At 50.4% G+C, this 26,289-nt stretch overlaps 1 protein-coding gene across 15 annotated transcripts in view; it reads right to left on the bottom strand.

Annotated features, from left to right (window-relative positions):
• The window catches only part of CEMIP (cell migration inducing hyaluronidase 1), a 161,862-nt gene that overhangs the window by 35,968 nt on the left and 99,605 nt on the right, over nucleotides 1–26,289 (bottom strand). For 13 of the 15 annotated variants that reach the window (XM_089906691.1, XM_089906688.1, XM_089906692.1 and 10 more), the window contains 7 exons: nucleotides 25,942–26,012; nucleotides 24,863–24,958; nucleotides 23,917–24,038; nucleotides 18,843–18,975; nucleotides 17,856–18,047; nucleotides 6,036–6,211; nucleotides 3,753–3,962 (listed from right to left, as the gene is read on the bottom strand). In XM_089906691.1, the coding sequence (XP_089762817.1) occupies nucleotides 3,753–3,962; nucleotides 6,036–6,211; nucleotides 17,856–18,047; nucleotides 18,843–18,975; nucleotides 23,917–24,038; nucleotides 24,863–24,958; nucleotides 25,942–26,012 (1,000 nt within the window). The remainder of the gene's footprint in view (nucleotides 1–3,752; nucleotides 3,963–6,035; nucleotides 6,212–17,855; nucleotides 18,048–18,842; nucleotides 18,976–23,916; nucleotides 24,039–24,862; nucleotides 24,959–25,941; nucleotides 26,013–26,289) is intronic. The other 2 variants (XM_089906696.1, XM_089906698.1) reach the window with 2 other exon arrangements.

The following is a 26,289-nucleotide window of genomic DNA, read 5'->3' as shown; positions in this document are numbered from 1 at the left end:
GGAGTTACATTACTGAGAGCCGTCACCAGGGCTCAGGGGAACAAAAGTTGCGAAGCCCACATTTTTTGTTGGGTAACAGATGCTGGCAGAAATCTTAAGTTCAGACCACTCCTTCCAAAAGTTGGTGGTGAAGAAAGGGAAAGACCAAAGGTGGGCCGCCCCAGGAGGAGGTGGGGATGAGGGAAGCTGTTCTCTGAGGATGGGGGTACCAGTGCGTGTCTAGCAGTGGCGAGGTGGGCAGCACCTCCCAGCTGGGCACACGTAGGAACCCCTTTTTCCAACAAGCCAGTGACTGCCTGTCTGGGGTCTAGGGCACCTCCGGATTGGGGATGGCGTGAGGGAAAAGGCATTCACAATGTTACTGAGTGGCCTCTGCTCTCTAAATGAGAATACAGTCTTTGTCTGCTGTTGGCCTCCTTTCATCGCATCAGCTAAAAACATCTTTCTAAACATAGCCGTGGGTAAATCCTTAGAGCCAAAACGAAGGAAGCAAATGTGAAATCCTGGTGGAGGGAGTGCAGCTCCCAAGGCAGCCTTTCTGAACCTGGAACTGTCTGCCCCAGTGATGGAGCCTTTATAGGGTGAGGTGCTAATCCATAAAACCCCAACTCCCGTCCAGGGGTGCGGCTCTCAGAGAAAGGCACAGAATGCCCTCCGTTATCCTGCTGCCTCTTTGGCTCAGAGATGTAGAGGCCCGTACGTCGTCGAGATTCTAAGCCATGGCTGTTTGGTTTCCCCTTGATTCAGGCCACAGAGATCTGAACGCTCCAAACCCTAAGCGCCAGCTTGGCTGCCAGGCGCGGGCCTGAGCGGGGTGTGGTTGGAGCCCCGTGTGGCCACCGAGGTAAGGCTGTGCTGGCACCTCGGCAAGGCCTGTGCAAAGCACCTGGGCCACCTGGCGTCTGGATGACACCCAGGGAGCTGATGGATGCGCCCTCCCAGTCTGGTGACTGGCATCCCTGGCGGCCAGACAGGAGGAAGGCTTTGGTAGGCGGGGTCTTCGGGTCCTGAGTTGTCCAAAGCTCTGGCTCCAAAAATCTATCTCTGCCGTGGGTGCAACTCACCCACCTGGATGCTCCGGAGGCACCAGTTCCGCGGCCACTCCTCGCCCCCTGCCTTCCATGCCCCCCACACCGCTCTCCGTCCGTTGCCCATATCCATGAACTTGGACGCCTGGCCTGTGCTAACTTTCCCCACCTCTCCCCAGCCTGCATGTGCACAGAGATGCTCCCTTTCAGCGCTGCCCCGATGAGGGCCCTCTGGCTCCACCCACAGCACTTTTCTTGCCCTGCCTCCCCCTACATGAGCCCGTTCCTGAGGCTGAGACCTGGGATCACTGCTCAGAGGAAGGTCTGTATTACTAAGACGGCCCAAAGTATCGCATATATAGTTTCTAACCGAACAGGCATGGGGGATTGCCATCCTGTTCTGCACAGCGCACATGAGGAAACTGAAGACCTAAGTGAGTAAGTAGCTTGCCCGAGATCATCACACAGCAAGTGGGTGGGAAAGCACAGCCATATGTCCACAGGGCAAGTATGTGTGTGTTTGTGTGTGCGCGTGTGTGTGTGCGCACGTATGTGATTGCCCAGAGATTCAGAACAGCTTCCGCTCAAATCAACCCGGATCTGGAGTTACAGACTTCTTGTCATCTTCATATTTTTCTCTCGAGGAACGTTAGACATAGTCGAATTTAAGTTAAACTTAAGGACAAAACTTTAGAACAGATGCTTAAAGCAGGTCAAGCTCCTAAGGCTCAGCCCTGTGAGGTTTCCTCACCAACTCTATGTTGTTCTTTTCGGCACGCGTCCTCAGCTCAGTCTCCAACTGCCTTCGGTGCCTTCACTCGGCACACGCCCGTGTGAACGGGACCACCGGACGCCTGCTTCCAGGGCCCAACCTGGGCCAGGCCCCTCGGCGCGGCATGTCCATGTCCTTTGCTCCCCATCTTACAGATGTGAGGAAACAGAGGCATGGAGACGACCTGACCCAGGTCACACAGCTAGGAAGTGGCAGCCAGATGGGAAGCCACAGTGTCTGGCTCCAGAGCCCAAGTTCATCCTGTGTCTTCTACTGCATCCCTAACCTTCCAAATTTATTCGAAATCCTGTTATCTTTCTGCTTTTGCCAGAAAACATCTTCCTTTGCCTCTTCCTTGGACCCGAAAACTAATCCCATGTCTCCCAGCAACTACTCCAGCTGCAACCCTCTACCCCGCTGCTGGGGGAACCGGCCCTGGTTCCTAGCCAACATTTGCACGTGAGCCCAGCGGGCAGGGTCCCGGGTCTTGGGTCTCCCTCGTGGCGCTGGCCCCTCAGAGCCCGATGTGTTCCGTGTTATGTCCCCAACCTGATGGAGGAGGGAGCTGAGGTTGAGAGAGGGTAAGCGACTTGCCCGAGGTCCACAGCCCATGACCTGTGGAGCGGGCCCTTCTAGACTGTGCCCCCAAACCAGTGCTCTCTTCTTTATACTCGGTGGGTTTTAAGTCAGAGCATTGAAAATACAGCAACAGCAGGCATTCCTTTGTAAGAGCACACTGAAAAGAACTGAGAGGGGCTTCACCCGCCACACACTGACAGGCGTCCTCATCTTCCTATCCCCGCATGCGTGGTGGGAGGCTCCTTATGTTTGGATTAAAGCAGGGGTCACAGACTCAAATGCCCACGGAGGCCAACAGGCAACGAGATGAGTGGCCCTGACTGGGGCATTCACCGTAGGGTACTAGGAAGTGGTGGGCATGGCGTAAACCAGAGAGCGTAAGCCCAGCTACGACTTTGCCTGAATCCATTGTTGCCAGGCGGGAATGCGGGTCTCGTGTTGCCAATTCCAACTACTTTTCAAGAGGAGCCAAGAATCCAGAGTTTTATGTGAAATCTCTACATTTCTAAATGATGAAAACTAATTCAAATGGTTCTTGAAACACTTAAGGCAAGCAAAGCACGTCTGGCCACCAGGTTCAGTTTGCTGGGTGCTGTTTCGTGACATCCAGCTTAAAAGTTCATAGAGGATATGAGCTTAGTGCATTGAAAGAAAGTTCCATTTCGTGTAAAATTATCAAATGCTTCTCTAAACCAAACCAAACACAAACTGGATTCGGCGTGCAGGGTGCCATTTGGTAATGTCCAGCTTGAAAAATTTATGGAGGATATAAGTTGAATTCATTTAAAGAAGGATCAATTTAGTGTAAAAATTATCTGTGCAAATCAAGACAAGCCACACACACACACACACACACACACACACCAATTTACTAATGAAGGCGTTTCTCCCAGGAGCGCTTGCTCTGATGACACTTGGTTCAACAGAAGAAAAGGGAAAGGGCCACTGCTGCCACCCAGGCAGATGCCACAGTACAGCGTCTTGGCGTGACCCCTGCCTCGTCTGCAGTTAACAGATTTGCCGTGGCACACAGTCTTGGAATGATCCGTGGGGAAACCAAGGTGCAGCAAGAGCTAGACTCCCAGTGACCACTAATTGCTCACCCATCTCTGTAGCTTGGTGCCTTTGGCAAAGATACACCCCTATTTTCTCCTTCTTCTTTGGTCAGTGACCTGTTCTCAATTGATACTGTTCTAAAATCTGAGCTAAGGATGGTTCAACCCCCAATGGCCCTGGACCAAGCGACTAGATCTAAGCATACTGCCATTGCTAACGGTCCCTGGGCCCAGCAGTGAGCAGACCGGCATGCAGGGAAGGGATGAGAGGGTGAAGGGGCTCTGGATCCCTGGCTTCCCCGGGAAGAATGTGCTCACCAACAAGCCATTGGAGCCGTGGACAGTGACGCAGCGAGAGAACGTGTGGTGGATGGAGAGGTCCTTGACATACGTGGGCGGGTCGTAGCCTCCCTTTTCATCCACATCGCCCGCCAGGTGGAAGTGAATTGGGTACTGACCCACCAGCTGCTGGCCCATGTTCTTCAGCTCCACGCCCTCCAGGTGTGCGGCCTTGAACCCCAGTGCAAACTGGGAGAGGAGAGCCCAGAGTCAGAAGGAATCCATGAGATGCTCCCTGACACCCCTCGCTGCTGCCCACACTCCAGAAATGCACACGTGTTGTCTTCAGTGTGCTTTGCTGATCCCCACCTCGGGTACTCAGTGAATCAAAGACATTCTCTGCAAATGGGTTAAGATGCCTGACTCTTCCCATCTCAAGGGAGACAGGCTGCTGCAATAACACAGGAATGTTGCAAGGCAATGAACTGCTTGGAATCAAGAGGTGCAGTGGGACCGTGCGGCGGCTGGGGCTTGCCTCAACCCTCTTTTCCTGCCTCCTAAGCCACTGAGTGTTATGAGGAAGGGATAACCCTGAGGTAATCTGGGGGAGACTGGAAAACAGCATGCCCTAGGACGGTTGAGGAATCCAGGACAGGCTGGACCTTGGGGCATTAAGAGCCCGTGCTTGGTCCACCATCTGAGGCCCTCTCCTGGCTGTAAGAAGGGGATGCTGAGCTCGGGGTCTTTGTCAGTGTGAGTTGTGGGATGCTTCACATGCTCACATCATAGTATACCCAGAGCCATTCCTACACATTCCAAAGGAACCACCTGATCACACTCAGTGTCTACACTCCAGGAGCTCACCATAAAAGCACAGTTCAAAAATGATTCCTGTCCCAAGCTGAGTTCAGCTAACTTCTACTAGAGAAGGATGACTTAAGGACATGCTAACCATGCCTTCCAAAACTAGGTGTCAGCTGGAATGCCAACTCCAGTAGTGGCTGCCCGGGAGAACTGTGTTAAGAATGATTCTGAGGCCTAGTTTGGGCAAAGTGGGAAGGAGTGCTCTGATCACTTAGGGATTACTCTCAACATGGGAAATGGGGTTGCAGCAGCTTGTGTAACATAAACCTGCTATTTCTGCTTTAGTCTCCCTAATGAGTTTCTCAGCTAAAGATTATAGCACCACCTCTGTCCCCATCTCATCCCTTGAAACTGACTGGAAACACGGAGAAGAGTTTTTGGAGGTTGCAATGACTGGGAAGCACTGCTAGCATTTAATGAGCAGGGGCCAGGGATGCTAGAAATCTTATATTAGGCCCGTATGACAGAAAAAATGGTCTTGCCTATGCCAGTAGGGCCCCCATTATGAACTCTGTAAATTTCACTCAATTATTCCTTTCAGTTAGATTACCAGAAAGTCTCATCCTTAAAGCATATGATTTTAACTTCTAAAGAACTGTCTTTACAAAACACCAAGGTAATATTGTTATTCTACCAGCTTTAATCTCACATCATTGGAAGGAATGGCCTCGTGGAGAACATTGGGGTGTCGTACGGTATTTAATATGCCAGATAAAGGCACCTCACAGAGAGATGCAAAAGGAATTCCTCTTTGAGTTGAATGCTAGGAAAACATGAGCTCCAACGAATTGATACCACTTTCCTTCACTGCGCAATGAGAACTCTGCAGCTCATCATATCTGTCTTGGTCTTGAGTCTCCACCAGGAAACTCACAGGTAAATGTAACGCTAGAACTTCTAGTTCTTCTCCCCTGCTTATCATCTTCTCCGGTTTTTTGTTTTTGTTTTTTTCTTTGGCCGCGCTGTGAAACATGCGGGATCCTAGCTCCCCAACCAGGGATCAAACCCACGTCCCTTGTGGTGGGAGCACAGAGTCTTAACCACTGGACCGCCAGGGAAGTCCCCATCTTATCTGTATTTTAATGGATCTATTGCAAATGCAAGTTTTTGTGAGTTAAATGCCCGTTCTTTTAGGAAGTGGCCAGGGTTAAACAATGAAGAAAGGGAACAGAAGCTATGATTGAAAGTTGAAAATCAGGAAGGCAGTGTGACACGTGCCATGTGACTGCAGGGTAAGAGACGTTCCTCTGTCATCTCTCTTGTTCCCAAGTATGGACATATGGAATTGCCCACAGAGGGATAATACATAAGACCCCTCCAATTTCCAGAAAGGTACCCTTCCCTTGGTCCTACCTTTTGCCCCTCCATCCCCTTCCCTACCAAGAATCCCTGCCTATAGGCTGGCATCGCTGGAATCCTCCTGGTTGGGTTGATGGCCTCAGCCAGGCAGACTCATACCTTGATGTGGCCCCCAAAGGTGTCGAAGTCAAAGAAGTTGCAGATGTGGTTGCTGTAGGGGTAGCATTCATCCTCCATCTCCCCCATCACCACGATATTCCGGCTCAGGAGCCCAACCTCGGCCCGCATGTCCACACCATCTACCTCCTCCCCAATGTGCAGGTACATTGGTTTCCCTAGGGCAGAAAGGAGGGAAAGTGGGAAATCAGAGGTACTGCGTGTGCCCACTGACTTCCAGGGCCCTGCCAGGTGCTTCCGCTGCTTACATGGTGCATGGTGGTCCCCATGGCCCCGAGTCCCATTTTATAGAAGAATGAAGCCCAGGGAGGTGAAATGACTTGCCTGAATGAAGAGGCAGGATTCACAGCCATGCATGCTTATGTCTGAAGCTCATGCAAAAATGACTATTTGTCCCTCCATTTCTGTCCCCTCTTCTTGCTTGTCCGTACTAGAATCTTCTATTTTAGCTAGACACAAGGCTCCCCGGGACAGCCACATTTCCCAGCCTCCCTGCAGGTCAGTGTGGTCAGAGGATAGCAGAAGGAGTGTGTGCACCCTTCAGGTGGCCCCTGCTCTGACATAGGGCTGGGATATGGACGCTGTAGGTGGGCCAGCCTCGCCCATGTGGGTGTGAACACACCCTGGAGGTGGCAGAGCAACGTGAGAGAAGAAACCCAGTCTCTGGATGACCCCACAGAGCTCACGCCCTGGACCGCCTACCCGTTGGGAGTCTTACAGACAAAGCAAACCCTCTCTTTAGAGCCAATGCTTTAAAGCAGTGCAAATCCATATTCTGCTGAAGTCAGCAAATCTATGTTCTACTTTCCTCAACCTCCTGTAGAGTGTGTGTCTACAACTGAATTTTCCGGAAAGAACTAGATTGGAGCTTCTGTGTCCAGCACTGCCGGGCTCTGGATGCCACTATGGTAGCATATAGAACAATGAAAGAGAGCTTGCACCCCACTCTGTGTTGACCTCACCACGAACTCCCTCCCTCCCTCTCGCTGGCCTTGGAGGAGAGGATGCTCTCTCTCTTGTACCACTGACCTCAGCCCCAGCCCTTCCCATAAGCTCAAGAGCCTTGAATCTTAAGAGCCCTCCCCTTCTAGTAGCTTCATTTCATCCCTCATTTGGGTTCATGTTCTGTTTTGAGACTCATCTAGGCCTTCCTATCTTTATTTTTTTTCTTGATGTTATAATTATTTTTGAAGTTTTTTGTTTGTTTGTTTTTTGTTTTTGTTTTTGGAGTATAGCTGCTTTACAATTAGGCCTTCCTATCTTTAAAAACTAACAATCATGGGCTTCCCTGGTGGCGCAGTGGTTGAGAGTCCGCCTGCCGATGCAGGGGACACGGGTTCGTGCCCCGGTCCGGGAAGATCCCACATGCCGCAGAGCGGCTGGGCCCGTGAGCCATGGCCGCTGAGCCTGCGCGTCCGGAGCCTGTGCTCCGCAACGGGAGAGGCCACAACAGTGAGTGGCCCGCGTACCGCAAAAAAAGAAAACAAGAAAGGTGCAGGGTGACAGGAGTTTGGAACTTTGGAACTGTCTTTGATAGTCGCCTCCACAGCAATCCCAAACTCTTCTCTGGAATAAAGAGACCTCAGGCTGCCTCTAGATTCAGCTGGTCCCTGAGACCTGCCTCGTAGGTGCTTTCTCTTCTTTTTGAGGATGTAATTGTAGAGAGAGCAACAACCTCTCATGTCGATTCGCAGCCTGAACCACTTGGCTTTCACTTGACTTGAGCAGCAGGGCACGGCTCAGCCCCGTGACACCACTGGTTCCCACGTGCAAAGGCTGTGGTTATAAAAGCCCTGAGCAGCACGCACTGATGGTGACCTCACCCTGCTCTCTCATCCCCGGGGAAGGCTGGCTTCCCTGCCCACCCCTTCACCCAGGTTACATCCCGTGGGTGGCTCTGCAGCATTTTAAAGGATGTTTGTTGTTCTGGAATTCTGCAGACTCAGGGAGATAGTGGTTTCTTTGAAGCATCTCAGTTTAAGATGTGAGACGGGTGCACGGCAAAGCTGAGAAAATATTCCCTTTGGAATTGGTATTTGCCTCCTCTGGCTGCTGTAACAACTTACCACAAACTTAGTGGCTTAAAACAACAGAAATTTCTATTCTGATAGTCCTGGAGGTCAGAAGTCCAAAATCCATTTCACCGGGTCAGCAGTCAGGGAGTTGCCAGGGCTGGTCCCGTCAGGGGCTCCAGGGGAGAACCAGTTCCTGGCCTTTTGCAGACCCTTGCAGCTGCCAGCACTCCTCGGTTGGTGGCCCCTTCCTCCAATCTGCTATGTCATCACATCTGACTCTGACCCTCCTGTACCCCTCCTTTTAAGGACCCTTTTTTTTTTTTTTTTTTGTGGTATGCGGGCCTCTCACTGTTGTGGCCTCTCCCGTTGCGGAGCACAGGCTCCGGACGCGCAGGCTCAGCGGCCATGGCTCACGGGCCCAGCCGCTCCGCGGCATGTGGGATCTTCCCGGACCGGGGCACGAACCCGTGTCCCCTGCATCGGCAGGCAGACTCTCAACCACTGCGCCACCAGGGAAGCCTAAGGACCGTTTTGAGTCCACTGAACCCACCCAGATAATCCGGGTTCACCCCCCATCTCGTGAGCCTTAATCACATCTGCAAAGTCTCTTTTGCCACATAAGGTAACACATTCCCAGTTGCCAAAGATTAGCACGTGGACACCTTTGAGGGCTGTTAGTCAGTCTATAACAGAGTCCCTCTTTTAAAAAGTCTCAGGTAATAAAAAAAAAATTAACTTTTCAAAGAGTCTATTTACTGGAATTTACTGTTATCCCCTGAGCCGAAGGTCTGTGTCCCCTATCAAAGGGATGCCACGGATAGGGGGCTGTCAGGCCTTCAGTCTCATTCAGGGTCCTGACATCAACCAGTAGAAAGAGTTTAAAACAAGTTAGTGCTGCAGAATACCGGTGCCTCATCCTCCAGCACATCCCACTGTGGCTTCTGGTTTGGGTCACAGGGCCACGAGTCTGTCCAGTTTTAAGGTCCAGAAGCAGAGTCGCCTCTAGCACCCACGCAGGAGCCTCTCTCCCACCCCTGGCTCGTCCTCTGCCCATTGGCTCTGGGGCCTTTACAAGCAGCCAGTTACGAGGCCCTCGGGTTGGGGGGAGGTTAGGGTCTTCTGCAGAAAGAGCTTTGCCCTGGGTTCTGAGTGACCCCAGCTGGACAGAAAGCTGCACCCCGAGCACCGTCCGACGCTGATAAGGAAAGAGACTCCCACGCGCGCCAGCTCTGAACGCCCAAGGTCCAGCGACTGATACACTGAGCATTGATCGTAATTGCATCTAAGGATAGACAGTCAGACCCGGAAGGACCCAGAATGACTTTCTGTCGTCACTTAGGCCACCAGCTCCCTAACTTCACATTTGAGGAAATGGAAGGCAGACGGTGCTCAGGGCCGGCCTGGTGGAGACAGGGCGAGAATGGGGGGACACGGCTCCCGGGAAAGGATGCCCTTTCAAGCCCTTATGACTGGTGCTGGGGGCACTTTCTCTTCACCACCAGGCTCTGGCTCTGGGACCCAGTGAGTGCCATGAGCCTGGACCTTCGCCATAAGCACATGAAACGTGACACCTGTCTTTCCAGCACCTCTTTACTCTCCGTGGACCCTTGACTCTGACTTTGAGGGCTGAGCATGTCACCTGCATCCAGGCAGCAGTGATCTCTCATGACAGCCACTGGGGGTGCAGTGCCTTCCCTCTCTCTCGGGGAGGACCTGCTGCCAGGGGGTAGTCAGCAGGCGGCCTCCAGCTCAGGAGCCTCCTGTGTCTGCTCCAAGGTCATGCTCTGCTTGGGTCCCTCCCAGTGACTAAAGCACAGCTGAGGTCCTGGAGCCCGGCCGCTGCTTCCCCACGCAGGATCCCCTGATAGGCAGGCTGTGCTTGGAGGCACACGCACCCCCCCCCTTTCCCTAGTCTCCCGAACCACCCAGCTCAGAACACTCCCTGCAGGTAAGTGGGTCAGTAGAAATGGACCCTTCTTTTTTCCCAGAGCTGGGCATCTTTCCCCAAGTACTTGCAGGCTCCTGGTCTTCCGGGCCTCATGCCTCTGGGCACGGTGGACCCAGGCCTCTTCACTAGTGGACCCCCCAATGAACAGCTCTCCTGGCAACACCCAGAAAAACTTCCAAAGGCTTCCTCAACCGAGCAAAGCCACCCGGGGCCGTTCTTGGGGTGCAGAAGCAAGCACTGCCTGCCAGTGCCCTAGAGGCAGTTCAGAGGTGAACTTGCCAAAGCAAGTGATGGGGGCCTGAGGGTCTGGTCCCGAGAGGCACAGCATAGAGCCTGCTTCCCAAAAGGATGTCCCCCCGAGCCCCGCCACCCAGGGCTCAGCACGTTACAGAAGAGGCTACAGGGGGCAGCAAGCTCCGTCCTACCAGCCAGAGGCGCGGGAAAGGAGCTTCCCATGCAGCTCCGGGGGGCACAGCAGCCGCCTAGCCGCCCGCAGGATGGACAGAGTAAAACCCACACTCTTGTGGGCTTACCCGCCATCACTCCCACACGTCCCCTTCTGCTCCAGCCAGACCCGAGCACCCCATCATTCCCTGAGCAAGCTTCTGCTCGTTTACATCTCAGAGCTTTTATCGAAGCTGCTCTCTCTAGTTGGGACAGCCTCCTCCATTTGTCCATGGAGCAAATCACCTTGTCCCTCAAGGTCCAGCTCTGATGGCTCCTTCTCAGTGGAGTCTCCCCTGACTACCCTCAGCATAGCCTTTGCATCTTGGGGTCTCCCCGGTGCTGGGGGGGTGGCCAGGAAACCAGGCCAAGCCTCCTCATCTCTAGGCCATGCACCTCCAGATTTCCAACCACCCCTCAAAGTGTATGCATTTCAGAGTTCAGGAGTCTCCTCTCAATTTGTCAGCATCCCCCCTGTAAAATATGGTGTCCAGGGACTTCCCTGGAGGCTCCAGTGTTTAAGACACTGAGCTTCCGATGCAGGGCGCGCGGGTTCGATCCCTGGTCGGGGACTAAAATCCCACATGCCAGGCGACGCGGCAAAAAAAAAAAGTGGTGTCCAGGCAGGGTGCTGACCAGAGGCTTCTGTTCCTGTGGGTGGCCAGAGGGCCTTCCTCGGGGATTCAGTCTCAACACAACTGGAGAGGTGGGACAAATGCGGAGGACTGTGGCTCTGCAGCCAGGCTGTCCGGGTGGGATTCTGACTCAGATCATAGCCGTGAGTCCCTGAACGCATTATTTAAGCTCCTGAACCTCAGACCCTTTATCTATAAAATGGAGATAACAATAGCACATATCTCGAAAGGTAGCTATGGTTGTGAAATGAGTTAATCCATGGAATGTGCCTGGAACAGCCCCGAGGGCATAGCAGGGGGCTAGTGTGACAGAAGTGACACATGCAGCTGTCCCCAAGTGAAGGCTGGAACCCAGGGCTCCCACCGCTAGCTTCACGCCTATAATGATGGGGATGGAAGATAACAGGTTCGACAGCTTTCTTTGTTCCACGGGGAAAAGCAGCCAGGGGGTAGGGGTGACTTCCAGGTAGATGGACAACTGTGCTGACTAGACTTCTGGGAGCAGACTCAGTAAGACAGACTGAGAGCTGAAAGAATATTCCGGTCCCACCGCCTCCTTCCCCTATGTGGAGCTCCCTATCAGGATTTTACAAACCTTACAGCCAGTTTATCTGTCCCGCTGCTGCATTTACAGCCCACTCCCAGGCCACTATCCCAGGGAAGCTGTGCACCCCGCTTTCCCAGCATCCCACCCTGTCTGTGGAATTCTCCCACGCGGCCTTCACCCCTCCCTTCTGTCTCCAGGCTCTGATACAGGAAGGCCAACCAGGAGAAAGCAGACCAAGCCAGATTTGTCCCGAATAATCCACAAGGGCCATGAGCACAGATGAGGGGTGGGGAAGGCACGGGATGCAGAAGGGCTCTGCACAGTTGCCCCACACAGGAATAAAACATCGACCCTTCCAAGTACTCATCTTACGACAGGCCCGGTTCCACAGTCCGCCCTCTTCCGAGCCCTCTCTACAGGGCAAGCGTGGCACTAAACACTCTGGGGTCGAGAAGGGTAAAACATCAAGGATCTTCCAGTGGGAGAAACAGACCCCTGTACATGTGGCTCAGACCCAACAGGGCCCAGGGTTTCTGCAGGAGGGGGCAGTGGGGTCTGCCCTTCTCAGACCACGAGGACAAGCCCAGAGGGACTTAGGCTGGAGGGTCCCAGAAAGGCAAATTTAAACTACAGAGCTCCCAGATCCCTCCTCCAGTCCAGTCATCTTTGAGAGAAGATGTCGGGAACAGGGTCCCTCCTGGAGGAAGGATGAAGCAGAACGTATCACCTTCGAGCCAGAGAGCTCTGAGTTTGAATCCTGGCTCAGATCGACCAAGTAGACTTGCTTGGTCTATACCAGCAGCCCTCACTAGAAAGTTCTGAGATGATAGAAATGCTCTATTCCGTGCTGTCCGATATGGTAGCCACTAGCCACATGTGGCCAGTGGACTCTTGAAATCTGCCCTGCAGGACTGAGGAATGGAATTTTTATTAGTTTCAATTAAATGTATACAGCCCCATGTGGCTGCTGACTACCATATTGGAAAGCGTGAGTCTAGACGTTTAATGTCCATGGATATCAGTTTCCTCACCTATGTCATGGAGAAAACAGTGGCACCCGCCTTGCCAGGTTGTCATGAAGAGTACGCAAGTTGGTGTACGTAAAGTGCTTTAGCATAACACGGGAAACTCAAACAATGTTAATACTAATTAGTAGTAGTACTTCAAAGTGTGTGATGGGGGGCTTATAAACAAAGTGGGAAGTTGAGAATGAAAATAGGGTAGAAAATTGAGGGGATTTCTTTCTTCTTTTTTTTTTTTTTTTTTTTTTTTTTTTACTGACGAAGGATGTATTTATTTTAAACCATTACATAAGATTCAGCTTAAGAATCATAAAGAGGAGATTTCTAATTGCCATGTCGGGAGGTGTTGAAAATCACACTGTGGTTGGCAAAACCTTGAAATATTTTTTTAGATGATTCACACATTTTCATGACTTTGTTACCCCCATCTGTTTCTCGTCAGAAAATCGTTATGCAAAAAGGCCTGTTTACTGGAATTTGGGGGCAGTGAGGAAGGAGGATCCAGGAGGGCTGTGTCCCTCTCTGCAAGCCAGCCTGGGCAGGAGAACACGAATTGGTAATTGGATGGGGGCACAGTTTTGGAAAAGAACAAAGCAGGTGGAGTCCTTGCTCCATGTCAGTGGGGGATGGAGGGCCAGAGAATGGGCTTGGAGCTGAAGAGGAGAAATGTGAGCCTCCCTAGGACAGCCAGACAAACAGAAAGACACACACACACACACACACACACACACACACACACACACACACACACACCCCCCTCACAGATACCCCTCCCTGGGGCTTTTCCGATGCTGTCCACCAGGAGGCGCTGTTTTCATGTAAGCCCTAAAGCTTCTGAGCAAGATGGTCCACTCTGAGCCTAGTAACTTTACGGAGGGAGGGGCTCGGCAGGGTTGGGGAGCTGCTGGAGATACAGACACAGGCAGTCCTAAACCAAGGGCGTTTGGAGGGTCCTGAGAGGGATGCATCATCTCCTCCACTTACCCTTCCCTCCCTTGGTACTCAGGGCCCAGAGCAGCCCCATCTCACCCTCTGTCCAGCCTGCACAGCCCTCATGAAGCCCCTGGAACTGTTGGCCAAACATTGCCACCTGCAGCAACGCGCCATCATTCACACCCAAACCACGCCGTTGGGCGGGGCGGGCGTGCCCCAGGATCGCACGGCTTCCTCATTCTCAGGGTCGCTCTTGGCACACACTACTGCCCTATTAGGACCTGCCCAAGATGAAATTTCCCCTCCAGGCCTAGGGTGCTCAACAATGAGGTGCAGATGAGGGCCGGTGTGAACAAAGTGCCCCTCCCAGGGGTGCCCCTCCTCCTACCTCCCTGCAGGCAAGGCCTTAAAGGCAAGCTTTCACTCTCCCAGAAGCCACAAGGGCAGCCTCAGCTCCATGGGTCACTTAGGCTGGGCCCGTGAGCCATGGCCGCTGAGCCTGCGCGTCCGGAGGCTGTGCTCCGCAACGGGAGAGGCCACAACAGAGAGAGGCCTGCGTACCGCAAAAAGAAACAAAAACAAAAACAAAAAACAGTGAGCAGTGACATCCCCTCAAACGGTCTGAATGCCACTCCTGACAAGAGTCCCAGAGGACACCTGGCATCCCAGAAGGGCTGTCCACATGTATTGTCCTCAGGAGACACAGAAGACACCCAGTGAAGACCCAAGGGTCCAACAATCACTAGGAATTGCTTCGCTTGGTGCTGTCCTGTAAGTGGGGGTCTAGGAAGTCTAATAAGCCATTGTACTCAGAAGAAAGCCCCAAGGTGCCATTTGGGGTCTCCGCTTCCTCCAGCCCCCCGTTTCCCTGTCAAGCTACCTGGGTCTTCTTCTGGAATTGGAGCATTGCCTGCTCTTCCCAGCACAGGGTCTTTGCTGCCCCTCCCCTCTTTCCTGGTTACCTCTCTGCTCAATCATTAATTCCTCTGGGGAGTCTTCCGCGCCTTTGTCAAACCCCCGTTTCCAATGCTCCCATCGATCCCCCATCTTCCTCTTCCACGGCCTTTCTCACATTTGGGATTTCGTTTTTATTGGGATGATTCTTTGCTGGATATCCATTTTCACAGCTGCCTAAGGGCAGAGAACTTGTCTATGTGGTTCACCATGGCTTCCCAAAGCCTGGAGCATTGCCTGGCATAGACTATGTGCTCTTTGTTTGTTGAATACATGATGACCTGCTCCTTGCCACCTCCCTGCAGGTGTCCTTGTGATGGAGGAGTGAGGATGCCTGTCCAGCCTGAGGGTGGAGGGAGGGTGGGGCATACACATTCACAGGAAGAGCCTCCACACCCAGAAGCATCAGGACACGTAGACAACTGCAGGCCTGGCAGACCTTGTGTGTCTGTTACTAATAATGACAGAAATGGCTTGCTCCTCTCCCTCTATAACTTCCTTTAAGCTGCATGTCCCCAAAGAGCAGAATCGATAAGCTATAAAATACACAGGTTCCAACCACTGGCCTGTGGCTCATGCCCCTTCCCTCCTTTCCATCCTTAAGTTTAGTTGCTAAACTATTGCGTTAATACTACTATTAGTAACAGCTAACACTAATGGAGCACTTATCACGCTCCAGGCACTACTTTAAGTATCTCTCTCTTTAACTCCTTTAATCTTCACAACAGCCCTTTGAAGTAGTTGTGATCATTATCTCCATCTTATACATGAGAAAACAGGGGCAAAGGGAAGTTACGTAATTGTCTAACGTCCTTTGGCTAATCACTGCCATTCCTAGAATGTGAATCCTCTTTAAACTATTTTACCAAAAAAAAAAAAAAAAAGTCTTCCTCAAAATGTCTTCAGAAAATGTGACAAACAGCATGACCCTCCGTCTAACGTGATAAATCAAACCGTAAATAGCCACACACAGAGAGCATCTTTGCATCAAACAGTTTCCAGGGTGACGGTTCACGTTGCTGTGCAGTAGCCATCACATGAAAGCCCCTATGACAGATTCCCCAGTAGCCCAGAGCTAAGGGAAAGTTGCCTCTCTTGGCTTCTGGTCCCCTTCCTTGTATTAGACAATGTTAGTTAAGTAAGTTGTGAAGTTCCTTTCTCTGCTCTGGCTGCCAGGAAGCTCAGAGATACATTTTATGGTCTATTTCAGTAGCTTCTGCTAACTTCATTTCCCACCCCCCTTTCTGCTGACTTTATTCTCCATCCATCAGTCTTTCATTACTTAGACATGTATCTTTCACTCTGGTTTCTTTTTTCCCCCCCCTGGAGGAAGATCTACCTGGACTTGTGTTCATTCTAAGAGACCCCGAAACCTTTTTTGAAGAAGGTAGGGGTTTCAAACAAATTATCATTTAAGATATCATTCTGTTACCTTGTCAAGGAACAAACGTTTGGTCATCTCAGCCTCTGCCCACAAACTGCTACCCCCTTCCCTGTCTCTCGCCACACCCACCACATCACAATCTCTGGAAACGGTTACAGCCTTCCTTTTGCAGTTCTGAGTCTAGAGTTGGTGCCCCAGGATCACAGCTGCAGCATCTGTGGACTGCCTCAGCTACATGCCCTCCAGGGTCCCCATCCCCATGAATAAAATAATGGCATTGGACTCCATCACACGTTCTCACTTTTTTAAACCTTTGTGCCCCCAAATTCTTTCTCAAGCACACTTCCACTAGCCAAAAAGATTCTGTTGAATTTTACCTTTTGTAGTTTTATTTCCAAAATAATAGATACTCTGAATATATTGGTAACGCTTTCTCAATTCATAGTCTTCCTTCTACCCCCAAATTCTAATACTTCTCCAGGTGCAATGGTTCTGTGGCAGCCAATATTGTTTTTCTTTAATTTTTATTGGGGTATAGTTGATTTACAGTGTTGTGTTAGTTTCAGGTGTACAGCAAAGTGATTCAGTTATGCATACACATATATCTATTCTTTTTTAGATTCTTTTCCCATATAGGCCATTACAGAGTATCAATAGAGTTCCCTGTGCTATACAGTAGATCTTTATTAGTTATCCATTTTATATATAGTAGTGTGTATATGTTAATTCCAATCTTCCAATTTATCCCTACCCCCCTTTACCCCCTGGTAACCATAAGTTTGTTTTCTATATCTGTAACTCTCTTTGTTTTGTAGATAAGTTCATTTGTACCTTTTTTTTAGACTCCACACATAGCAGCTGACATTTTTAACGCCCAGTATTGATTCTCCTTTCTCTGGTAATACATCCCAATTTTCCTTTGGGGAGCGACTCTGTCCATACAATGCAGTCTTAGAAGGACAGTCATTGAAGGTGCCCTAGCCAGAGGGTGAGCACATGAGACACCAGCCCAATCAGTGCCATCTCCCTGGAAGGTAACTTTTGAGCACCATGTCCCAGGATGTGCAAACAGTGATGTCTTAAGGATGCTTCCCATTCGTTCCTGCTACCCAGACGCCTGAAGCTGCCCTGTTCCTGGTCCTTTATTGCACCTTGGCCAGGCAGCTTTCACTTAGTTCTCTAAATTGAATAGCCTCAATGAATTCGTTTTTTTGTTTAAGATAGTCAAGTTGGATTCTGTTGCTTACAACAAAGAATTCTAACTGATACATAACTCCCCCAACTAAGAATAATTGACCTGGACTATACTTGAGGTCTCTTTTACCTCTAACGATCTGTAATTCCAGTAACCTCACACAACATAAATGACAGGGCATCGAAGTCAAGATTTAGGAGAAGAAAAAGGAAAATGTGAAAGCTACAGAAAGAAGAGATTTAAAATTTTGTGGTAGGTTAATTATTGCCTAGCAAATGTTCATTCCCTCCCTTCTATCTTAATGGGAAAAACAGAGTTCCCCATTCATGTTGAGTTGGACCATGTGATCTGTTTTGGTCAATGGAAAGTGGGTGTCAAAGGGTGCTAGTTCTGACCGCAAGGCCTTAAGAGTCCTCCCACGTTTCGGTCCACTTCTCCCCTGTGAGAAGAGTACGTCCTGGGAAGAATGAGACTCACATGGAGCTGACCTGAACCCAACTCTCAGCCTGGAGCCAAGTTTAGTGTGGAGAAGCTGAACCCTAGACTGCCTGTAGATGCATGAGTAAGAAATAAATGCTTGCCATGAAATTTTAAGGATTTTTTTTGTCATGCAGCATTATTATGGCAATAGCTGACTGACACAAATTTGTTTTGATTTCAGTCAACTTTAAGCCTAACAATTTTCAGCTTCATCAGGCCTAGGGAGGGGTGAGGAAATGTCCTACCTGCTACTTTGACCTGCTTGGAGGCACAGGCTTTGCAGGGGAGCACCTGGAACTCTTCTGCCTGGTACATGGAGTAATCAGTACTGGCAATGACCAGGATATCTCCGGGCTTCCATGACTGTACATTGTCTTCCAGATTCAGGATGGTGCTGTTCACGTTGGTGTCGATGGTGACAGTGAGTTTCGGCCTCACTGTAACCCAAAACAGGAGAGACTGAGAGATAAAGCTCTGCTCCTGGCAAACTTCTGACTCCCCACCTCTTCCCTTCCCCTCCCTAAATCAGTAAATGCCAGGTTTGCCTATCCAAAACCCAAATCGCCAGGCTCACCCCATCCAAGTCTTGGTACAGGTTTTTTGAAGTCAACAAAAACCCTACCAGAAAAGAGCCATTCATTAGCTCTGGGCACGGGAATTTTCCACTAACTCCTTAGCTGGAGTTAAATGTGGCTGCCTCACCACACCCGTTTTGCAAAAGATGTGAAACAAATATAGTCCCTCTCAACTATTATTTTCAGTAGCTGTAAGCCTCCCCTCCAAAGAACTTCCATCCCTAATGACTGCCTTCGGGAGATGGCCAAGTGCCCCTGAGAACAAACCGACCATTTCCAATCCCTTCTAACGAGCACCTCGAGAACCGGGTTTAAAATAATATCACCCAAAGAGGCCATGAGCTGCGTGTCTATGCAGGGGAGGGCTGCAGGAAGGTCAGCTCTGTCCACTGCACCCTGGTTTTCTTGGACCAGGCCCTTCCCCTTCCTGAAAGGCATGTGGGCAGGGTGGGGCTCTGATGGCTCCTGCCAACTCCGAGGACCCTCCCACAGCTCCTGTGTCACAGAAGTGCTCTCCATCGCGAGCTTGGTAGGAGCACGGGGTCACTGAGATGCCCAGAGGCAGCTGAGCCAGCCATCAAAACTCCCAATGCATAGCTGGCAGCTCAAGGAACCGAGCCACGGTTGCATTTCTGTCCCCAGCAAGGAGGTGCTTACCAGGCTTCCCACAGAGGAACCGCACACGGTAGCTCTGGCAGTCTTGGCCCTGGTCATAGCACACAAACCTATAATCCTGGCCTCTTTTGTAGACAACCTCGGTGGTGAGGTTAACTCCATCCACTGTAGTGGCCTGGGAACAGCATGGAAATTACAGAGCAAAGTCATTTCTTTTTGTAAAGAAGGAAAGTGATGATTAATGTTATAAACATATACGCACGAGTCTAAAATTGTTCCTGCTGCAAAACTTATTTACAATGGCCTTAGGTTATTATTCTGACGTTTCCCCGTCTCGATTTTGTATAAGAAAGACAGCATGAAGTCACAGGATGGATAAACATCTTGCCTGGGGTCCTGCCGTATTTGGTATCCAAACCAGTGACTGACTGCCCTGGTGAACATTTTCTGGAGCATTTACAGCCAGCACACACTCTTTTAGGAGCTGTGCTGGCTGCTTTCTTACAACTTGTCCCACTCACCACCACCAGCACCATCCAGAGTGGCCAACATTTATTGAAGACTCACTATGATCAATCCACTGGTGCCTAAATGTGGCTCCACGTCCTGTGGGGAGTCTTTAAAAACACTCATGCCCAGGCCCCATCTGTGGAGTCTCAGATTTGATTGTGTCCAGGGGGCAGCCTGGGCATCAGGACGTTTAACGGCTGCCCAGGTGACTCCAATGGGAAGTCATGTTTGAGAACCCCTCTTGGAGTTATGGGGCTACATACATTATTTCATTCCCTCTTCTTGGCTATGAGGCCTATGAGATTGTTGCTGGTTTTACAGATTAGGAAACTGACGCTCAGAGAGGTTGGGTAACTTGCCCGTTTGAATCTGGACGCATCCAACTATACGGCTGGTGCTTCGCAGCCCCTCCCACTGCTGCCCTCAGGCACTACTGCCTACTGCCCTCGGTTCAGTGTCTGTCTCCTTCCAGTGGCTGGTGGGTTCTGGAAAGGCCAGGTTTTGCCTCCCTCCCTGATCCCAGCATCCAGCCCAGGGCCTGGCACAGAGCACAGTCTCAGCTGTTGAGAGCTGATGGGCGAGAAGCTTCAAGGCCAGGTAGAGAATTTAGGGAGTGGGTTCAGAGAAGGGCATGATCCCTGCCAGCTGGGGCTCATCCCAGGGCCGGGGTATGTCTGCATCATGACTGTGGCTGTCATCAGAGACTTGCAATTTAGAGCAAGGGCTGCAGCTGTTATCCTCTTTGGCACAGAAACCAAAGGGACCAGGGCTGGGCAAATAGGAAGGTAAAATTTAGTCAATCGAAAAAGGCGGGGTGGGGGGGAACTTTTAGGAAACCCTGCTTTGAACCCAGCAGATAGCCGCTGCCCTTGGCTTGGAAGGAGAGCTATGGAGACGTGAGTCCAGCCAGAATGAAAATTCAGCCCTTTCATGCAAGCAACACACTCACAGCCATTATCTGGGGTGGCCTCCGCAGCAGAGAGGCAGGCATTGCGGACTTGCTCTTAGAGGAAAACACTAAGGCCCAGAGGGGTTTAGAAGCAAGTTCAAGGTCACCTGAATGTCAAGCCCATGCCTCTGACCCCCGGATCTCTTCCCCTGAGGCCAGCATGTTTTTCAGTTAAGACACCCCTTAATATTGAGAACTGAGCCTGAAAACATCATCCAATGGAGCTGGACGTTTTTTAAGGTGCAACATCCGGTAAACATTTCGGGAAACCTCTACTCAGTCTTGCTGCTTTTCTTGTTTTCCTTTTTCTAACCGTAAGAACGACCTTAGCTTTGGATAAGAAGAGTAAAAAGGGCTTTACCACTGTCCAGTGAACCTCGATCTTCACTTTAAGTAGACACGATGTGATTGTTACTCGTGATAATAATTATAAAATAACTAGCAATATCATAATAAACAATAACATAGGAAAATAATTTTAAAATAATAAAAAAATTATGGGCACTCACTCACTATGCATTGTTGCATTAAATCCACAAAATAATCCCATGAGGGACACAATTCTTATCTCCATTTTTGCTTATGAGGAAATTGAGACACTAAATTAAATAACTTGACTGATATCTATGGCCAGGATTGCTAGCGAGGATGACCCAGGGTGCAAGATTTAAGGCAGCACTCACTCTCAGGGTCATGCGAGTGCAGAGTCGGCACCTGGGAGTGAGTGCCACCTTAAATTTTGTGCCTTGGGCACCTCACACGTCTAACCGTAGTCCTGTCACTGCTGATAAGCCATAGCTCACAAGTGACGGAGCTGGATGCAAACTAGGAGCCATCTGGTTTCAAAATACATCTTCCAACCACCAGACTGACCTCCAGCCACTGTGCCGGGGATGAGGGAGAAGAGGGGACTGCCCAGTATGGTCTCAGCCCCAAGGATGTGTGAGTCCAGTAGGTTCCACTGGCCTTGAAGGGCGGGTGGGTTTTAAGGGAGAAGGTGGGAGGAGAGGAGATTTCAACCCAGGAGAACCTCAAGAAGGGTGATGACATGGGAACAGGGGACTGTGGTTTTGGTTTTGATTCTGCAGAATCACAAGCTATCAGATCTGGAAAAAATTTCCTTGAGTTGAGGTCAACTGTGTGAGTCCTATTTCCTCTTTCTTTCCAACTCGCCATCCTGCCTAGGTGACAAATGTCCTTAACACCCCCTCCCCCTCCAGAGGATTTGACCACGTCAGGGTAGAGCAAGTATCTGGGGGATCCCTTGTGTGGGGTGGCCACAGCCCTGGAGAGTCTTCAGGTGCACCGGGGCCTGCACGGTGGTCAGAGGTGGCCAGTGACCACAGTAACCTGTTATTTCCCATAGTGGCAAAAATGGGCACATGGGCATTTCAGTTTTGTTTCAGTCTCTCTGGTGGGTTAATTAACTAGGGCATTTAGCTCCTGGCTGACATGTCTGACACTCTATTTATAAAGAGGATGTAATCTTGCTTTTCTCACCTGTGGTAAACATAGGACAAGCCTGGCTTTGCTTTTCTGACTTCAGAAAAGCCCAGAATATATTCTACCTCATTGTCTTTTATGACTAGAAAGAGATGTTCTGGCTAAGTCTGGGGTCACTACTGATTAAAGGTTGACGGTGAGGAGAAAAGGGATGAACCTGGCATTTCCAGAATGCAGCACTTCCTCCTTTCCTTTAGGGGTGGAGCTTTGATTCACTTTTGGAGGCACATGACATGTTTTTAGATGACTGCCTCAAGGAACCTTTGTTTTGCCAAGAAAAAGCCAAGATTTTATTCTGGAATTGAGAGTTTTGACCTAATAAGGGGTTATAATGCTCAGCAAAATATTGTCAAAGAATGCACTTTTGCGGGAAGGCTGGCCCAAGCTTCTGGGTAATGGGGAAAACTGTTGTTGGGTCTTTTATTCTTCTCTGGACCTCGAATAGTTGAGACCTTGAACTCGGGGAATTCATTGTCAAGGATACTCCTTTTGTTGGAAGGCAACTGGGCCCTGCAATATGGCGGCAGACTGGTGGTTACAGAGTCTGGGGTTGGGTCCCCGTGGAAGGTCTTGGATTATGGAGCTGGTGAGCAGTCACATATGATTATACATGTAACATATGGAAAAATATGTATACTTTCTCCAGTCTCTTCTGCTATCTCCAAGCCTTTAGTAAAGTTTCATTCACTGTGTTAGCCTGGGATTAATTGTGCTTTGACACTCTCAGGGAAGAGCCCGTATCTGTGCTGGGAGCAAAGTTACTGAGAACTAGAAACGCCTAAGAAAAGCTATTTTCCTAGCATGGAGAAGTGGTCTTCTAAACAACAGTGATCTGGAGCCAGGCAGCTGGCAGAGCAAACACCAAGAGGGATTTGCAGAGCATGGAAGCATTCCTCGAGGATTTCCAGAAATACTTGGGGAGGGAGTGCTGGTACAAGACTGGACTTCCTGTAGCCAAGTGAACTGGAGGAATAAAATGATGGCTCTTTCAGAATGAGAGCTGGAACATCCAGGGTTGCAAGAGAAGATTAAAATTAAATCTGGGAAGTATGTGCTTTGGGGGGGTCAGCACTTTTTGATTCTGTTGGACCCAAGAAGAATCTCCAACGTGTAACTGAATCTGGGTAAATCCTTCTCAGTAACGCTGGAGCCATGTGAACGGAGAGCCTTAGCCAAACAATGAGAAAGGTTTCCCTGGCCTTTGCTAACCGCAGAACAGAGTGTCCTCTCTTGGAAAACTGGTCCCTTGTCCCAGAGTCCCTCTACGATGCAAGGCAGAGGGCAGAAGTACTGCCTCAGGGTGGGGGTCAGGGGGTGGAGGGGTGGAGGCAGTCAGATGACCTGGGACCTGCGGTTAGATAATCTGAAAGAAGGTGGTGTACAAATGTTGCTATTTGTATTGGCTGAAAGAGGATAAAATGGGCAGGGATGGTCTTTCTCAAATGACTCCTAATTCTCTATCAAACAGTTAAGTGGCCCCAAACCTTGTTTTGGAAGAAGACCAGGCATAAGGAAATAAACTCCATTTCCTTGCACATGTCTCTGTCTTTCTTCTGGTCCTTTGAGCTCGGAAGCTTACCAGCTGAGCCACTGAATTGTGAGGGCTGCCTATTCACCCCACACTTTCATGATGGAGCCAGCTGAGAAAGTCTAGGTCCGCCTTGGACAGAGTTAACTCCAAGTGAAGATCCCGAGCAAACACCATCCGTTCTGCAAATGCCGGCTTTCATTAACTGAGTGGAGAACAAGGCTGTACGTGTTCTCCACCTGGGCCAGGCTCCGCCGGCACCCAAGTCCCGGCCAGATCCTGTGCACTCGAGGCCCCAAAGGAGACCAACGGAGGAGTGAAGCTGAGTAGGGCAAACCCAACCCCACGCTGGGCACCCTCAGCTGTGGCTGAAGAAGCAGCTGGGGAGAAGGAAAAGGAACTCAGCAGTAGAACCCAGGAGAGAATCTGAGGCCTAGCTTTGAAACTCACTGGTGGGGAAGCCTGGAGCAGATACACAGCTTCCATGTCAGTCTCTAAAATGAGAACAGTCTCTGGCTTTACCAACGTCACAGGAGGGCCGTGAGACTCACACCACTCAAATGGCACGAGAGTCTGTGATCTACAGAGTCTTCTTCGAGACAAAGCCTTTATAACTATTTGGTTACCTGTATATCAATGGGGCGATTGCAGATTTTCCCTGGGTGAGTGGCCCGGAGGTCTGAAATTTTCTCCCCACCTTTAGTGTAAGACACTTGGTCATGTTCAAACCACTCTGTCCATTCCACATCTGGGAAGAAAGCAAAGAGCAGGGTCAGACGAGCAAGGGCGCAGGAGAGCCAGCCACACTCCGTGTAGCCCCCAAGCAGCCTTGGCACAATGGGAATGGAATACCATCTGTCCAGGTTCTCACCAGGCTGGGTACCCAGAGGCTTCTAAACCATCTGTCAACTTCCCCCACCTCTTCCACCTTTTTATTAAAAGTGCCTCTTTTTTTTGGTACGCGGGCCTCTCACCGTTGTGGCCTCTACCGTTGCGGAGCACAGGCTCTGGACGCGCAGGCTCAGCGGCCATGGCTCACGGGCCCAGCCGCTCCGCGGCATGTGGGATCTTCCCGGACCGGGGCACGAACCTGTGTCCCCTGCATCGGCAGGCGGACTTTCAACCACTGCGCCACCAGGGAAGCCCTAAAAGTGCCTCTTATTGACTATCTTATTTTATAAAAGCAATAGATACTCTTCACTACTGCCAAAAGGAGAAAGATGAAATCCATCCATGAGCCCATTATCCAAGGATGGCAGTGAGGATTGCTTCTTTCCGTGCCCCCGTCCCCGTGTGTGTGGGCTCCTTGAAGCCTGGTTCCTACTCCTCCTGTCCGTGTTCTCTGTTCAGTGCCAGCGCCTGGCACAGAAGAGGTATTCCCTGAGAAGAAACTTCCCCCTGGGCTATTCACCACGGAGACGTGATTAATTAAAGACAGCTCTCAGTTGCAAACTAAGTCGACACTGCCAGAGTCAAGTGGTCCTATTGGTGCAAAAGAAAAGTCCTCGTTCTTCAAAGCCCTGGCCTTTTAGCCCCCTGTGAAATTTTACCAAGGTGTCCCAAACTCCTCACCTTGAACCCACTCGCTGGATGAAGAGACATTGAAAAGCTCGCCATGCTCTGTCCGGAAGAGTTTGAATACCCGGGCAGCAGCAGAGCCGTGGTGTCCTGTCAAAGAGGAGATCAGAGGCGTCAGCAACCAGACCGACCCCCAAATTCAGAAGGATGTGATGCGAATGCAGAGAAAGCCCCCTACACACATGGATCTTGAGTCATTTTGTTAAAAAACAAAAATTTCAGGCCAATCTTTCCAGAGCAGATTATTTATTGTTCCTTCTTTTGCTTCAGTTTTGCAAGTTTAACTGCAGTGTTCCAACAGTACTATACTTTGGAACCCCATGGTTTCTCATGTGAATTCCTCTCCAGGATTAGAACCGGCAGTACCTTCCGAAACCGTCCCTGGGCAGAGGAGGCTGGTGCTATGTGGTAACAGCCCATCCAAAGCATCTTTTTCTTTTTTTTGGCCACACGGCAAGGCTTGTGGGATCTTAGTTCCCCGACCAGGGATCGAACCCAGGCCCTCGGCAGTAAAAGCGTGGAGTCCTAACAACTGGACCGCCAGGGAATTTCCCAAAGTGTCTTTTTTTTGGCGGTACGTGGGTCTCTCACCATTGTGCTCTCTCCCGTTGTGGAGCACAGGCTCTGGACGTGCAGGCCCAGCGGCCATGGCTCACGGGCCCAGCCGCTCTGCGGCATGTGGGTCTTCCCGGACCGGGGCACGAACCCGTGTCCCCTGCATCGGCAGGCGGACTCTCAACCCCTGCGCCACCAGGGAAGCCCCCAAAGCGTCTTTTTAGCTAAAAATATTACCCTTGCTGGTTCTGTCCCAGTTCTCGTCTTTCCTGTGTCACTTGTTTTGGATTAAACCAATGACAATTTCTTTGCAAATGTAAATATTATCTTAGTGATTGGCCTTAAATCAGTGTGGACTTCTGCCACTCATGTAACTTGGCCATTAAGCAGCTAGTCACTCAACAGGGTGTTGGGTGGTGGATCAGCCATGTTCTGAGGGTGCAGCGTGGTTCAAAAAGCCCCTGAGTCTCTTGGTCAGAGAGACACTGGAGGGAATTTGGCCTCTCGCCATTTATTACCGTGATATTCAATGTGGTCTTCAACAGAAGAAGAGGGATTTCCTTTCACAGTTAGGAAACTCCAAGGGTGTCTGAAAAAAAAAACAACAAAAAAGTTCTTCACACATCTGAGCCTGTACTGGAGGTAGAGTTGATGCAGAGTGTCACACAGAGGCTGTTTGGGGAAATTAGTTTCCAGGCTGGGCTTCCCTTTCTCCAGAAGAAAAAGAGTCTTTCTCTGCAAGCCCTGGCCTTCCGAACCACTTGGCTGGCCTGATGTTTGGGGACTGTGAACCTCTGCAACTCCATTCTGGCAGTCGACAGGGTATGAATCACAAATAACAAACAAGCCCACAGACCTACGTACCA

The sequence above is a fragment of the Delphinapterus leucas genome, chromosome 2 (assembly GCF_059928025.1).
Source record: "Delphinapterus leucas isolate spDelLeu-1000000601 "Yukka" chromosome 2, BTC_Dleu_Yukka2, whole genome shotgun sequence".
In the NCBI taxonomy this organism is placed as follows: Eukaryota; Metazoa; Chordata; class Mammalia; order Artiodactyla; family Monodontidae; genus Delphinapterus; species Delphinapterus leucas.
The sequence above is the reverse complement of the archived record's forward strand: the minus strand, read 5'-3'. Positions and strand labels throughout refer to the sequence as shown.